The sequence below is a fragment of the Apus apus genome, chromosome 7, assembly GCF_020740795.1.
Source record: "Apus apus isolate bApuApu2 chromosome 7, bApuApu2.pri.cur, whole genome shotgun sequence".
Classification (NCBI taxonomy): Eukaryota; Metazoa; Chordata; class Aves; order Apodiformes; family Apodidae; genus Apus; species Apus apus.
This window is the reverse complement of record NC_067288.1, coordinates 6,751,690-6,766,904: the sequence shown is the minus strand read 5'-3', so window position 1 is coordinate 6,766,904 and position 15,215 is coordinate 6,751,690. Positions and strand designations below refer to the sequence as shown.

General features: G+C 49.0%; 1 protein-coding gene across 3 annotated transcripts in view; it reads right to left on the bottom strand.

Annotated features, from left to right (window-relative positions):
• Window positions 1–7,574: 7,574 nt before the first annotated feature.
• MTA1 (metastasis associated 1) overlaps window positions 7,575–15,215 on the bottom strand; it is a 240,216-nt gene continuing 232,575 nt past the window's right edge. For 2 of the 3 annotated variants that reach the window (XM_051625266.1, XM_051625265.1), the window contains 2 exons: window positions 13,368–13,519; window positions 7,575–9,285 (listed from right to left, as the gene is read on the bottom strand). In XM_051625266.1, coding sequence (XP_051481226.1) covers window positions 9,147–9,285; window positions 13,368–13,519 — 291 coding nt within the window. In that variant the 3' untranslated portion in view covers window positions 7,575–9,146. The remainder of the gene's footprint in view (window positions 9,286–13,367; window positions 13,520–15,215) is intronic. The other variant, XM_051625267.1, reaches the window with a different exon arrangement.

The following is a 15,215-nucleotide window of genomic DNA, read 5'->3' as shown; positions in this document are numbered from 1 at the left end:
CACCCCTGCACCGGCACCCAGCAGGCTGGGCCCGGGTGTTGGTAAACAGGAAATCTGCTCCTCTCGAAAGCGAAGCCGTTGCATTATTCATCAGCCACCAGCCTGGCTCTCCTCCGCCGCCATTGTCACATAATTCCTCTTTTCTCTGCCGGCAGCTGGTGCGGCGGCCAAGCGCCCGGCCCCAGGCACAGGGGCAGCACTGGGAAAGGAACCCAGGGCTCCGGGATGGGACAGGGTGACCCTGGACTGCGACTGAACGGGGCCGGACGGGACGGGGATGCTTGACAGCAGGTTTCTCCTTGGCCACACACCCCGCCGTGTCGAAGGGATCCAGGCGTCCCTGTCACTCTGCGTCCAGCTGCTGTCACAACAATGTGGGGCTTTGTGGCCTGCGGGGTCCCGGTGCAGGGGCAGGTGGTGGTGGTGCCCCTGGGACGCCCTGGCCCCAGGGAGGGGGTCCAAGCCCTGCATGCCCCAGGATGGAGCCAGTGTGTCAGGCTCCTGGCCAGTACCTACCCCCAGCACCGGCAGCCACCAGGGCAAGGCAGGAGCTGGGGATTTGCGGATATTGATTTCAGGGAGGCCAGCTACATCTGCCAACACGGTGTGGGTCCCTCTGCAGTACCTGGTGTGTCTGCTGCTTTAAAGCACCCCACGGCAGCAGGCAGGTGCCACTGCGGCACCAGCAGCTTCACCCCTGCAGCAGCTCCTCTCCCAGGCTGCAAGGGATATCCTGAAAAGGGTCTGCTGTCTACATCCTCTGAATCCATAGGACATCTCAGCTGGTGCCCCAGCCCTAGGGGCTGGGGAGGCAGGAGGAGGAGGGAGGCTGCACCCACTTGACGTGTGTGGCAGCCACGGGTGAAACCCCAGGCTCGGCCGTGATGCAGAACGAGCACCCAGCCAGGCTCTCGCCCACCAAGGGCTTTTCACACGTAGAGCCTGGGGAGAATTAAGGCAAATCACCTAAAGGTGTGAATCCGTGCCTGCAAATGCGCTAAAACCCAAGCGGATATGCTCGTCCAGGAGTAAAGGGGCTTTAGCTGATCGTGTCCTAATCTGCCTGGCTTAGGCTTGGCATACTCCTGCACCAGTGGCTGTGCTGTGCTGGGGCCACAGGGACAGCAGGACGGGTGACTCGAGTGGCAATGGCTGAGCAAGCAGGGATGGCTCAGCTTCTCTGGAGCCAGGATGCCTGATGCCAAACATCACAGTGCTCCCCCGGGACAGCCGGCTGCCGCGGGGGGGGATGGAGGGTGCATGCAGGGGCATGGTGGCACACAGGGGACATCCCTGACCTTGCTGTGCCACATTCCTGGACAGCTGCATTCATACCCAGGCAAGGAACATACCTGCCACTGCACCAGGACCAGGAGGAGCAAGCTGGTGGACCAGCCCGGTGGGTAATTTTTAGCAGACAGTGCATTTCACATCAGAAATTTGGGGCTCAATCCCTGCCAGTGGGCTGAGCCGGAGTTTCCCTGGCAGCCAAAACTGCTTTTCAGCATCCAGAGGGGATTTCTGGGGCAGGCAGTGCCCCTTGCAGCAGCGGCCGGGAGTGTCCCCACCGAGGGGACCGTCCCCCCCGCTGTTACCCCCCCGCCCCTGGATGACCCACTTTCCTCCAATGGCGCCGGGCCCCGCGCTGCCTCGGGCTTCCCTGAGCCGCGCAGCCAGCTGGCATCCCGGCCCGGCAGCCCGGGAGCTGGTGTCTGATCTTCCCTGATCTGGCTGTGGCTGTAATTACTCACGTGGGGGCACAGGGTGGACTTTACAGAGCTCCCAGCAGCCCAGCATCCCTCTCCTTGGAAAAATGGGGCATTTTAACCCAGCCCCTTCTCGCAGGGATGCTGCACGGAGAGGAGCAGAAGCCACATCCCTGCAGCATTCCCTTTGCCATGTTGGACTGAGACCGCAGCAAGCCCCGATCCTAAGGCTGGTGCCAGCACACCTGGGCATCCCCTTGGCAGCAGCAACTGCCCCCAGACCCAAAAGGGGCTGCAAGACGTGTGTGTGGGGGGCTGTTTTCTGAACATGCTCTGGTCATTACACAGGAGTAGGCACCACCAGGAGCCTTCAGAAGGTGTGAGGCTGTTTGGGACCTCATCCTAGGGCAGGTCAACCAGAGAGTTTTGCAGGGAGATTAAGAGAAAGTAAGGAATAAATGAATAACTTTCCCCGGGCTGTCTCTCCTTTGGCTCACCTCTCCCTCTCCCCGTGCTGACTCCCTTCGGCTCTTTCTTCTTCCTTCAGATGCAAATACCACAAAAATTTACCCAGATGGAGCCGTTTAGATGGGGAAGCCAAGGCTGAAAAGCCTTCCTCTTCTCACTTCTGCTTGTGTGTCTCATGTTTTCTGGCTCCTAGGATCAGCTGGATTTGTTACAGGGCAAGAAGAGTCTGGAGGAGAAAATACCCAATAAATAAAAATCCCCACTGCTGGCTGGGTTCACCCAGAGGACAGAGATCTCTTCATGGCCCTGCAGACCCTCACTGGCACATTGTGTGCACCCATGTGCCTGGCTCCTTCTGTCCCCCATGTCAGGGTCCCACCAGGGTGCCACACAGGGGCTTCCTGTCACCCCTAAAGCTCCCACATCCCCAGATGCTCACGGTGACAAATGGCAGAGCAGCCAGCTACTGCTGCAGACTGTGACAACCACCAGCTACCCCAGCTCTACCCATGTTTTTCCTCAGTCTTTGCCATTTGGCAGGAACTTCATGGCAAAAATTGGTCAGGCTCCATCCATGGTCTCAGAGCTGCTCCCAGTGGGTGCTCAGGGATGAGACAGAGGAGCCTTTCACAAAGCCAGGTGAAACATTTACTTTTTAATTTTTTTCTGCATGGCCCTCCTAGATGTGCAGTGCCTGACAGCCCAGATCCAGCCCCGCCATGTTCCTGTGGCTGCCCAAGGCCAGGCTGTGCAGGAGCGAGCAGGGCAGCATCCTGCCTGCAGTGGGGGAAACCTACTCCCCAGCACAAGGAGCACTGGGATGGGGGCACAGCCCACACATGCCAGGTACCCAGCCTCGCTGCCACTGGCTGTGGGATAAGCACATGGCTCAGAAAGGGGAGCCCAGGGGCTTAGGAAGGATTAGCAAGAGACTGGGAGATGGAGCGTGCCGAGGGGTTGGCAGGAACTGGGTCTCATCAGGCAGCACATGCCACTGGCTAGAGCTTGGCCCATCACTGCCTGGTCCTGGCACCTGCTATCTAGAGCTCTGAATACCCACTTGTCACTGCTCTCCTTTAAAAGGCATCCGAGCCCCTGCTGTTATCAGGCAGGGCAGATAGCAGAGTCACGCCTGCGATAAATGGGTTTACGGACATCCCACTTGTCCTTGCAAGCAGGAATAGATGTCCCCATCATCCCTGTGTCCCCTTCCCAAGGGGCTGTACCTTCCAGCCTGCCCAGGGCTGGTGAGCATCCCAGCAGGCTGCAGGTAAATACTAAGGATGCATGTGAACCTCCAAGGAGCAGGTGTGGGGCGGGATGCAGGCACCTGAAGAGTGGTGCTCTAACCACAAAAAGGCAGCAAAACAGCTGGAGAGAGGCAAGCAGGGCTCTCAAACCCCCAGTGGAGCCAAGCACCATGGTGGGGCTGCAGCCAGCCCCAGATGCAGTGAGGATGCCACGGGGAGGGCAGCTGGCGCCAGTGGCTCTGTCCTGGCTTTTCCAGGGGAAGGAAAGGGTGTGCTCAGAGCCAGGCTTTGGTGGCAAAGTTCAGCTCCTGGCTCTGCAAGGTCCTGCAGGACGGTTTGTCATTAAGCTCTTGCCAACCACGTGGCTCTTCCCAAACACCCTGAGCCAGAGGTCAGGCTGGCCCTCGTGCCACATGGTTTTGGGGGCCAGCGTGAGGACAGGATCAGTGTGCACAGTTTGTGTGTTGCCTGTGCCCCATGTGCACAGCACCTCCAGGACACAGCTGTTGGTGAGCTCCTAGGGAGGGACAAGGCTGGACACATGTAACTCAGTGCATTGCTGGTGCTGCAATGTCCTCACGTCCCCTTTAGCTGCACCATCTTCTTCAGGAGCATGACAGGGAAGATCCACCCACTAGGATGCGTTTGCTCATAGTCCCCACCAGACATTATGGGGACTGTGCTGGGATGCAGGGAAACAAGCACGTAGACTTGCCCAGCCTGGCTCCACATCCACACGCTTCAGTCCTACACAAGGGCAGGCAGGATGCAGGCAGCAGGGAACAAACCCACTCCTGCTGGAACCACTTGGATAGAAAATCTCCAAACAAGTGTCCCTGGCTGAAACCCTCTGGTGAGGACCTGTAAATCTGCTCGCTGTGACTCTGCCAGCATCCTGTGGAGCACTGGGTCCAGGTGGAGTCCCCATGCAGCCAGGAGTGGAGGAAGCTGTCTGCAGAAAGATGCTGAATTTATGTTACTCACACTTGTTCCAGAAATGTGGTGAATAAACTCTCAAAGCCCAGGGTAGAAATCAAGTGTGCTTCAGCCTTGACCTTGCCTGAGTTTCTTCCAGGCTGAGGAGATGGGGACCAGCTCCTGGCCCTGCAGCTCATCTGAATTTACTGTGTGCCTTTTTTCCAGATGGCTTCCCCCTCCTGAGAGCCTGCATGGGTGAAATGTGAGCATCAGAGGCCATGTCTTTCACCAGGTTTCAAAGTTAGCTGTGCAGGGCAAAACTCTTCTGCTCAGCCCCCAGGAAGAATGGGGAGGGCAGAGCAGACACGGGGGACATGCCAGCCTCCTCCCTCAGGGATGGCAGCAAAGACCACACCTGCTCAAGACACATTTGTATCCTGAAGGTGAGGATCACAGCAGATCCCATAACTTTTGGCTCTTATAGGCTCTCCTAGAAAAGCACTGACTAAATAGCACATCTACAAGAAAGAAAAAACAACCAGCCAAATGCTTGCCAGCTAGAGAGGACTGTCATGCCAGGGCTTGCCCTTCTGCAGCATTCTCTCCTTTCTCCCTCTTAACACTGCTGCCAGTCTTTAAAGTTTTTAAGCCTGTACCCCCTTGAAGGAGTAAGAAAAATGGAAGAGACACAGGGTTGAGTTTCTATAACTGTATCAGAACTCTCCCTTCTTCCACTCCCAGCCAAAATCTGCTAGAAGGTTTTATTTCTGGTCCTCCCAGAAATCCCCCAGGCTTGCACACCCCCCACTACTCTGCACACCATCATGTGCCCCTGCCATCACTTCAGCAGGTTAACTGTCCCCTCTTTGGCAGTGGAAAATGGCTCCACCATGACGCAAACTGACCATCCGAAAGTGACTCTCAGGCTTCCCAAGGTCTGGCTTGTGTAACACTCACACCAAGAGCCAGAGCAAGCAGCAGAGCTGGCATAGGCTCCAAATTTCCATTTCAAAGGAAATTTCAGTGTGTATTTTGCTTTACAACTCTCCGGTAGTGTCCCGGTTACAGCCCACCTCCCCCAGCAGGAATGCGAGTTTCAGAACTGTTAGTTTTGGTCATGCTTTGCTTTTTTTCCCTGCACTGTTTCAACAGTGCTGTTGCAGACAGCGTGTTACAGAGATCACAGGGAGTTGCTACTGACAAGCTGGTAAAATGTAAAGTAGAAAAACCCAACAAACAACCACTAAACAAAATTCCAAAGTTAACAAAAAAAAAAACCCAAAACAACCCACCCAAACCCCTAACAAAAACATTTTGTCATGAAGTATTGTAGGAATGTTTGGATTTTTGTTTTGTTTTTAAAATACCTTCCCGACCAGCTCCCTGCTACTTTAAGCCTGTAAAAATCTAAGCATCCTAGTGACTCCTGGAGGCTGGTGTGCTCCATCCACATGAGCAGGAAGCACAGCCTTCTCCAAGGGATCAGAGCTGAGCCTGTGACATGTCTGCTCCCACCTCTGCAAGGCAGAAAAGCATGTGAAGGGTGGGGATGCCAGGGACACACAGCTAAGGGAAAAAATATAAAAATCCATGTGGCCAAACTTATTATGGACTGGAGATACATGGTAGAAATTACCTGCTCCAGGTGGGCGAGTATATCCAATGCCAGGCTCTGCACCATGGAGGTAACGCACCCAGGCACCCGTTTCTCCCACCACGACTCCCATCAGAATTTGTCCCCTACAATCTCAAGGGCTCCTCAGGAGGTGGAGGAAGCAGTGGGTGGAAGGGACAGTGAAAATGGGACATCCCTTTTGTTTATTGACCAGCTTCTACAGGAGGAGGGGGAATTATCAAAGGCAATCCCTGTGGCAACAGCACATTGGCATATGACTGTGAATACGGAAGAGAGGTTGGTGTAGGAGAGGCTTAGTGACAGCAGCTGGTTTAAGAGTGACAGCTCAGGCTTAGCAGGTGAGAGGTGGCTGAAGGCATCATTCAAACCCTCCTCTCATGCTGGTACATAAGCCAGCAAAACACAAGGGAGTGAAGTCTGCTACCACACGCCAGAAAACGATGTCCATACTCAAGGACATGAAGGGATCCTTCAAAGTCAGGGCAGCACAGGATATTCTCTACTTCCCTGGACTTCTTCCCAGAGTAATCCCTGGAGCTGCTCCAAGAAAGCTTTTAAATTGCTGGAAACTGCAGGGCTGGCACCCCCGCGTGGTTATTCTGAGCTCTTCCTGCAGCCCCAACAGCTTCTCTCAAGTCTCACCAATAGTCGCACCAGTAACCCAGGGGCACCTCCCTTGGCACCCAGGGTTTCAGAGTTCCCCGAGACACCCTGGCAGAGGCATCAGCTCTGGATCCCACTGCAGAGGGGCTGAAGCCAATTCGGACACAGATCTCATTTTGCAACAGGAAGAAATCCCTGTGAGACCTTTCTCTCACAGAGGGAAAGTGTTAAGACCCTTCCTGCAGTCTGTTTCTTCCGTACGCAGGGTTATTCCTACAGATTGATGGAAAAAAAGTAGAATTGCCAAAGGTCTTTGGCACAGCCCTGCACCCTTGCAAGCATTCTGCAGTCTTTCTACCCAGTAAGCTTATTGCTTTTCCCCTGTAGCACATCCCTCAGGAATGGCTGTCCCCTCCTGCTTTTAAGTTATGGATAGGAAAACGTGACCAGCAGTACAGGATGCACTTAGAACATTTGCTAAGTTGCGTAACTCCTCACAGAGTAAAGCTTACCACCCCCAGGCAGCAAATGATACCAAATGTTGAGCCCACTTTGCTTAGCCCAGTAAGGAGTGGATGTGGAAATGAAGCACTTAAATGTCAGTGAGTTCAGCTGTAACCTCCAGGGATCTCACTCTGCCACATGCCAGCATCATGCCACAGATCAGCAGGATGCAGGAGCCACCACAGACAAAAGGCTCATTCAGAGCTTGGGCGCTGCATCTGCTGCCGCGTTGAGGAGGAGGAGGAGGGAGGGAATCACAGGCTGAAGTGTTAGAGATGTTTAAACTGCACGAGGGGAACCAAACTATGAGTGACTCTGTACAACACAAGGGCACTGGCAGCACAGGGACACGCCACAGTTATGCAAACACTTGAGAGCAGGATGCAGCCCTGGGATGGGAAGGAGGGAGCGCAGGGGTGTGTGTGCCAGCCAGATGGCACCCTGAGCAAGGGCCTTGGCTGATCTTTCAGAAGAGACAAAAAGCAGATGTTTCACAAAAGCTCACTTTCCAGGTTTATTAAGTAAAGTTAACTGAATTGTTTTCATTTTGTGGGGATTCCTTTCTGCCTAACCCGGCGGGTTAGCAGAGTTGCACAGAATCACGGCTGGACTGTGATAACCCAAATACAACTTTGGCTCATCTCACCGCTGACACATATGGAATGACTTGGGGGTTATTACATGCTGTGTCTGCTTGAGGCAGGTACATGTACAGATCAGCACAAGTTGCAAATGATAGTTTACATCCTTTCAAAACAGAGCAGGGCATTCAGCAAATGCACTGCAATGAGAAGACATATGAAAAAGAAATTATACAGACTTGCAAATACATAAGAAGTTCAAGAGATGCAAGAAACCTCAAACACAAGAAATGTCAAGGGGGAAAAAAACACTTAAGTTCAGATACAACGTGTTCAAATGAAAACCCAGTTCCAATTTAAATTCCCTTCAAAATGGGAAACATACAGTAACGCAATTAAAGAGAAACCAGGTCTCATCCTGGGAGAGTTGTGTCCAAAAACACTGATGCACAAACAGGTTCAGAGTTCTAAGCAAAATGTCCCTGGGCATTGGTGTACTTGACTCTTGGAGCCAGAGCAAAGCAATTCATTACACTTGCTGGACTGCTGGGCCTACTGCTGGGTCGTGGTGGTATAACAGCAGGTAGGATTCCAGATGTCAGAGAGAAGGCAGCACGCAGACTGCTGGTTACTGGGAAAAATGCCACAGGCCAGATCTCCCAGGGATCAACTAGAGTAAGGACAACTAATTCTGGTAGCCTGGCCTCCACTGCATACAACTTTAGTGTAATGTTCTGCAAAGTTCTTAAGTTCTTAGCTCACTCCTTTCTCAGCCTGAGTTGTTCCTGTCTTGTGCATGAGCACAACTAGCCGTGCAAAATGATCCAAAAAACATAAGGGACAGGACCAAAGAAAACTGGCTGAACCTGTGGCTGGCTTTCAGCTCCTATTTCCAAATATCAGTTAAAAGGTTGGAAATGTATCTACAAAAGAAATAACATAAATGAAATTAAAAATGGCACCGTCCACAAAATTAAAAAAAAAAATAAAGAAAAGGAAAATAAAAACCTTACAACAACAGCCTCATAAAAACAGCTTTGCAACGAGAGCTCACAAAATGAAGGGTTCTAGCTCTTCGTACATCAGAAGAGGAAACAAAGCTAAAAAGTACTAGTCCACATTCTCTTAATAAGTTAAACTTACTTTCCCTCCCCCTGTCTACAAAAGGGGTAGAAGCAAAGGGGAAAAGAGGCTACCAAAAATTAAAAAAATAAACAACAAAAAAACCAAACAAAATGAATGAAAAAAAAAAAAAGGAGAGAGAAGGAGAGAGCACGCGCGCGAGAGAGAGCAGTCTGTGGTCAGAGGCTCAGAGCAGGGCTGAGTTCCTTTTAAGGGTTTAAAAGATGCAAAACAGTTCCTCAAAAGTTCCCCCTCTTCAACAGTTAGTTCCACGCTGTAGCCATAGAAACTCAAGTACAGATTGGAGGAGAGATTCTTTCAGGCAGATCGACCATCATCCGCAGGGCTGCTCCGCGCGTTAATCCTCGATGATGATGGGTTCGTCGTTCATGGGCTGGCGCAGCTGCACTGCCTGGATGGGCCGGAGGATAATGGGCTTGTAAGGGCGTCTGGCGGCTCGCTTGGCTTCAGAGGAGGAAAGCAGCTTGCGGATCTTCCTGCAGACAGTAAGGAAGAAAGGAGCTGATTACAGAGACCAGACACTCAGGCACTGCAGGCTTCTTGAATTCTCCAAGTGAAGCCAGGCCTGCACACGTAGAGGCTGCTCACTGATGGGCTGATGCTGTTTATTTCAGCCATGTCCTCCCCAGGGAACTTTTGTTTTCTGATTTATAAACACACCAATAGAGAGGAAATTGCATTCTCTGTTCCAGAATCCTCCCCCTGCAGAGCAGAAGGCATTCTGGTCCAGCATTGGAGGACCAGGGTCTAGTGCTGCAAATACAACATGTGAAACAGTTAGGACTGCCAGCTTCCATACCACTGATTTATTTTGATGCACGTAGACACATCAGTTGGACGTGCTGCAGGCAGCTTTATGGGAATTTACAAAGACAAGTTTACAATCAAACCTCTTCTGGCAATGCTGGTCAATTCCCTGCCTATTAATCCATCTCTCACAGAGCTCCCCCTGCCCCGAGCAGGTGCACACAGCTGCCTCTTCAAAAGAAACCCGTCACAGCACAAGCCAGCAACATTTGGTCTCCTGCGGTGCCACGCTTCCAGGCTGAGCTGCTGCAGGGGAGCTCCATGACATCTACTAACCCATGAATCAATACTGGAGCCTTCCCCCCATCCACTGGGAACACCAACAGGGTATCTCCTGCTCTCATTTCTCCTGCATGTACTCAATCTAGAAGAGAGTAATATTCATGTCTAGCGTTTGTTAGGAGTTTCTCTGTGTGTTACAAGACTAGCAACAAATCTTATCAGATGCAGGAAGCTGTTTCCAATACGAAGAGAAAGCAAAAGAGAGAGAGAATGGAGAGAGGACACACTGAAGTCTTGAAATTAGCAAAATGAGGTAGAAAGAGGCAATACAGAATGATTACTTGTTAGTTTTTGTCAATACCAGGCTTAGAGCTAAGAGTATCCTAAAAAAAGTAGAGAAAAAACCAGCAACAATGAAAAATGTGCTATGTAATTAAAATGAGGAATTAATTTCCAGAGGATGTTGTGGTGGTCAAAGGCATAAAAAGATTGGGAAGGGAAGTGATAAATATTCACAGGAGCTGTGCACCAGTACCCATTATGCACAGCCAGGAACTGGGGCAACAAGGAGGGTCTGATAAGGAAGCACTGCCTGCCCTTGCAGGCTCCTACCTTAACGATTTTTTAATTCACCGTTACAGCCCTCAACTCAATCATCTGTCTCCCAAAGATAACTTTTTCATTTAAAAAAGAAAAAGAGGAAAAAAAAAAAGGGAAAAAAAAAAAGACAAGACACCAAGACACACTTATAGAAGAAGCTGGTCAAAATACTGCCCCCCACATAAAATCCACCCTTTGCATCACCAGCACTGACAAACCAACAACTGCAGCTGAAGATTTTGAATTGACTCTGGTGAGATTTGGTCAACTCTTCACTTGCTTTTTTTGCCCACTGAGCACAACAAGCCTGCTACATAGAGCAGGCACACACACAGAGAGATGTCCTTTGTTTGCTCTGTGTCCCCATTTCTCCAGTGCCTTCTAAAGTTGAAAGGCCACACACAGTGCAGGGAGAAGAGAGAACAAGGTGGAAAAGTGGTGGTGAGGAGAAAAAAACCTTGATGTGATGATTTTTCCAAGACTCACTTAGCTGAACTTGATCTACTTTTAGCCAGCAGAGCTTCTTACAGTGTCTGCATGTGCTCAATTAGACACACTGCCATCAGAAACACATCTCATAGCAGCTCTAGATTCTGATCAGGTCACTCGCTGCCTCCACTTGCATAAATTATAAATGCCCAGTTCCTTACTGTGAGGCTTGAATTCAAAAGCTTATTCCTTTCAATCCACCAACTTTTCAAACTGCTCCCCCAAAGCTATCCAGTTTTCTAGCACTGTTCCCAACAGTGCAACACAAAAGGAGGAGGAGGAGGGGGTGTAAAACTTGAGGAAAACTACTTTCTGTGACTGAAAACACAGCCTGACCCTCAGCTGGAGGATGATATGCAGATATTGCTGCTAGATTGATTGCTATGGAGCCAACACAAAGCTTAAATTGTTTCAGAGCTCACAAACAAGTCTTACATTCTTGACACTGGAATGCAGCAGATGGTTCAGGGAAAAGTTCGAGGTGAAATGCCCGACAGAAAACCCGTGCCGCTCACAATGCGACATCGCTCAGGCTTCCCTGCTTTTCAGCAGGCTGCCAAACATCTCTTTTCAGCACTCGTCAGTCAGCTAAGCAGCAAGGCTGCCAGACAAAGAAACCCGTTCTTTTTTTTTTGTTAAATGGAAGAGATAAGGTCTTACTGAGCTGATGTCTATCACTGCACTAAGATTTCTGCATTAAGAGATGTGCCGGTTGCTGTGGGACTGATCTTCCCTGCCTCGGTCAGTGGTTCTCTGTGAGGAGACGATTCTGTGCCCTTAGAGCACGTTTCTCACTGCTCTGCACAGATCAAGGGGCAGGACCTTGTAGTAGTACTACCATGGACCTGAGGTATTCCTTGAGGATTGGATGGTACACATGTCAAGTGTTCTGTAGACGCAGGATTATGATACAAGCCTTGAGCATCTAAGGACTGAATCAGAGAATTATCCTGCATCCCCAATGGCAGATGAATTTGCCAGAGCCCAATGTCTGTAAAAGGATCCCAGTATCTCTTTACAGCCTTTCTTGAAAATTAAATACTTCTCTCACTTTAGTTTCAATTATGCAATCATACACTGCTTACTTTCACAGCATGTTCCAGGAACAGAGAGAGAGACGGGAAACACAAGGTTAAGACACAAGCTGCTGAGAAATACACAGCTGCATGAAAGGAAAAAGTCTGACAAGGAAATTAATTTAATATTTCTTCTGAGTTCTAATGGGGGGGCTTCCTGCACTGAAATCTGATCATCCAATAGGTCGGTGGTTAGTAACTCAAACGTTACCAGTCTGTTTGTCTGTGAAGCCCATCTTTGATACTAAGTCCACAGAATAGTCACTTGACACTTGAAATGCTGTGCAGGCTAAGGAGGAGGTTGGGGATGTCAGGACTCTGTGCACTTCTTGCTGAACAAATGAATACTCAAGAGTAGCACCAAATTTAGTAGTAACAGAAGGGATTAATTACTCCAAACTCCTGGCCTCCTTGGTCACTTGTAAGTGCTCAGAAAGTGTTGTTAAGTCTAGGCTTCAGACACAGTCATATGCCAGAGAGCACTTCTGCTTGCTGAGAGGGCTGAAAAGCAAGGCAGCTTTGCCCTGACCTCCTGCAAGGCTACCCAGGAGAGAGGCATCAAGTTCTTGAGAGGAAACCACACAAGCACGTGTCTCTACCCTACTGACTGCACCCAGCAGTCCTCCCTTCCTAGGAATAACAGCCCTGGGAACACACACACAAAAGCTTTGCTTTAGGGATCAGACCACACAGCTTCTATTGCTCTGCCAGCAGCCTGTAAACAGAGTTTCAAGTGAAACTCATGCAAGAAAAGTTTCTTTTATTATTTTTATCCTGTGGGCAGACTAACAAGAAGGACTATCAGAAGCAATACAACCAAAGGAGGAAGATAGACACTGCCAGGCTGCATCTCACCACTACTGGTGGCAAAAATAAAGCACCAAAGAAACAATGCAACTCAGGCCCCAGAAACCCTCTGTGTCACTTGCAGGTCTCAGTACTCAGACACACAGGAGACATTCTTAGATGGAATACAAGAGACTTCAGCATGCAAGAGGCCCTGCAGAGCTCTGTGTTCCTCAGCATCACCTGCATGCCAGAAGGCCACTCTTCTGTTACTGAGACACTTCAAAGACATTTATGGGTCTGAACAAGGTGAACTCCCTACCTCTGCCTCTTGCAGGAACTGCTCTGGAAGAAAGCAAATCTGCTTTCTCTGGAGTGCAAATGCACGACTAGCCACAGCAGATACAATTAGGTATAACACAGCTTTTATCCACCTAAAAACCAGCAGTGGTGTCTGCATTCAGTTTGTAGCAATAGATCTGCTGAAGAGATCCCTGTCTAACCATAAAACCAGCAGCAAACGGAACACAAACCAAAACACCTCCCCTTACATCCTCTGCAAAGGCCAAATTTCTTACCTGGTTTCTTCAGTGGCCATGTAAAAAACATCATCTGGTGCATCAATCCAGTTCATCCTCCTCCTTTTGACTGGAGGCATGGATCCACCACGAATTAATCGGACTTTTGTTGGGTATGATTTCCCATTGAGCAGCAAGTTTCGGCTTGGTCCCTAACGTGACACATAAAAAAGGACAATTATGGACTGCAACAAACCTGCGGCAGCACGTGATAAGGAAAAGGAAAGAGAATTAAAGTTTTCATATCAGTTGTTCAGAGTTTCTGGTAAATAGATCCTCTCTTGCCCATGACTGAACACAGAATTCACATCAAAGCAATAGAAGTTAAGCACCTTCAATACACGATAGGACAGCAATACTCCAGCGACAGGACAGGTAATAAATGGAAGATGTTACCAATAATCTGTTGCTTTGTGTCTGAAAAATGACATCAAGTGTGAAAGACTGAGCATAAGACTTGAATTTCAGCTACTACCATAAATCTAGAGCAAATCTATTGATTTCAGGGAAGGAAATCTAGCTACACAGCAGATAAAATATAAAAATTAGAATTTACAGTTATTCTGGAATACTAAACTTACCCGTATCCTTTTTGTTCTAGGAAGGTTAGTATTTAATGATACATTGAATAGGTTGTTGCAAACAAATCTAGAACTACAAAGCTTAGCAGCTTTCATGATAAAATCCTTTTAGCATTTAACACCACAGATTTCCCCTATAGAACATATTTGCTTTGTAAATCAACACAGGTATAATTTTCCAGACCCACAGTAGCCCTCTTCCACTCAACTGGAAAAACATGAGCTGTTAATAAGAGAGGTGCAGATGCAAGGGAGCAAAGGATTAAGCTTCTCAAATGCAGCTGTCCTTGATCATTTGAAGTCCAGTTCTGCTGCCCCTCTTCCTGCTGATTAGCACATTGAGAAGTCCCACTGAAATTAGTAACACTGGACAAGTCAGGAAAGATGCAAAATAAGGGCCCAGAAAATTTCATATGAACAAATTACAGCTGGTCAGAAAACATCACAGGAGAAATTGAATTCTGGTATTTCACAGGCCATACTCTGAGGCCAGACCATCTCCCCAGATGCACTCAGGCTTCCTCTTCTGCCCACAAAATGGGAAACTGAGAATGTAAATGAGGGATGTCTGTCCTGGGAGATGCACCTCAAAAGGAAAGGTGGGGACATGAGATACTCAGGTCCTCAAGTGCCAGGTCACGGCAAAAGCTCAATTGAATTTTAAGACTTTGACTTTGAAAGTGAAGACTTCAGTCTGTCAACCAAGAAAAAAAAAATCCCAAAAAAACTCCTGCATCTTATTTTTATCTAAGGATAAAACAACAAATTATTGTGCTTTTTTTTTTTGACCAGCCTTAATAAACTGTGCTAGCAAAATCTGCTTCTTGGAGAAAATTAGGGCTTTAGAACTAAACAAACAAAATTCCACCTTTTAAAATCCCATGCTCTTTTAAAACTGTTACATACGAGTGCAATAATGATTTAAGTTCTTAGCTGCCCAGCTCCATGTCATAAAAGACACCTTTGGCACCACAGCAGACCACTGAAACACTTCAAGAATTGCTTTTATATCTGAGGTTTATTATGGAAAAGGTTTCAAATAAAAGGCTTTTCTGGGTTTTTTTTGTTTGTTTTGTGTTTTTTGGGGGGTTTTTTACTCCTCCAGATTTCTCCAAGAAAATCCTTTCAATAGTTTTGCAAAGGGTATTTCCTCCACATGAGCCACATGCACAGAGAAACAACCCCAGAGAAAATTCTTGGAAATACCTGGAAGGGGCACCCCTGTGCTTCCAGGTTGCCTTTTCTACACCTGCACAGAACAATCTGT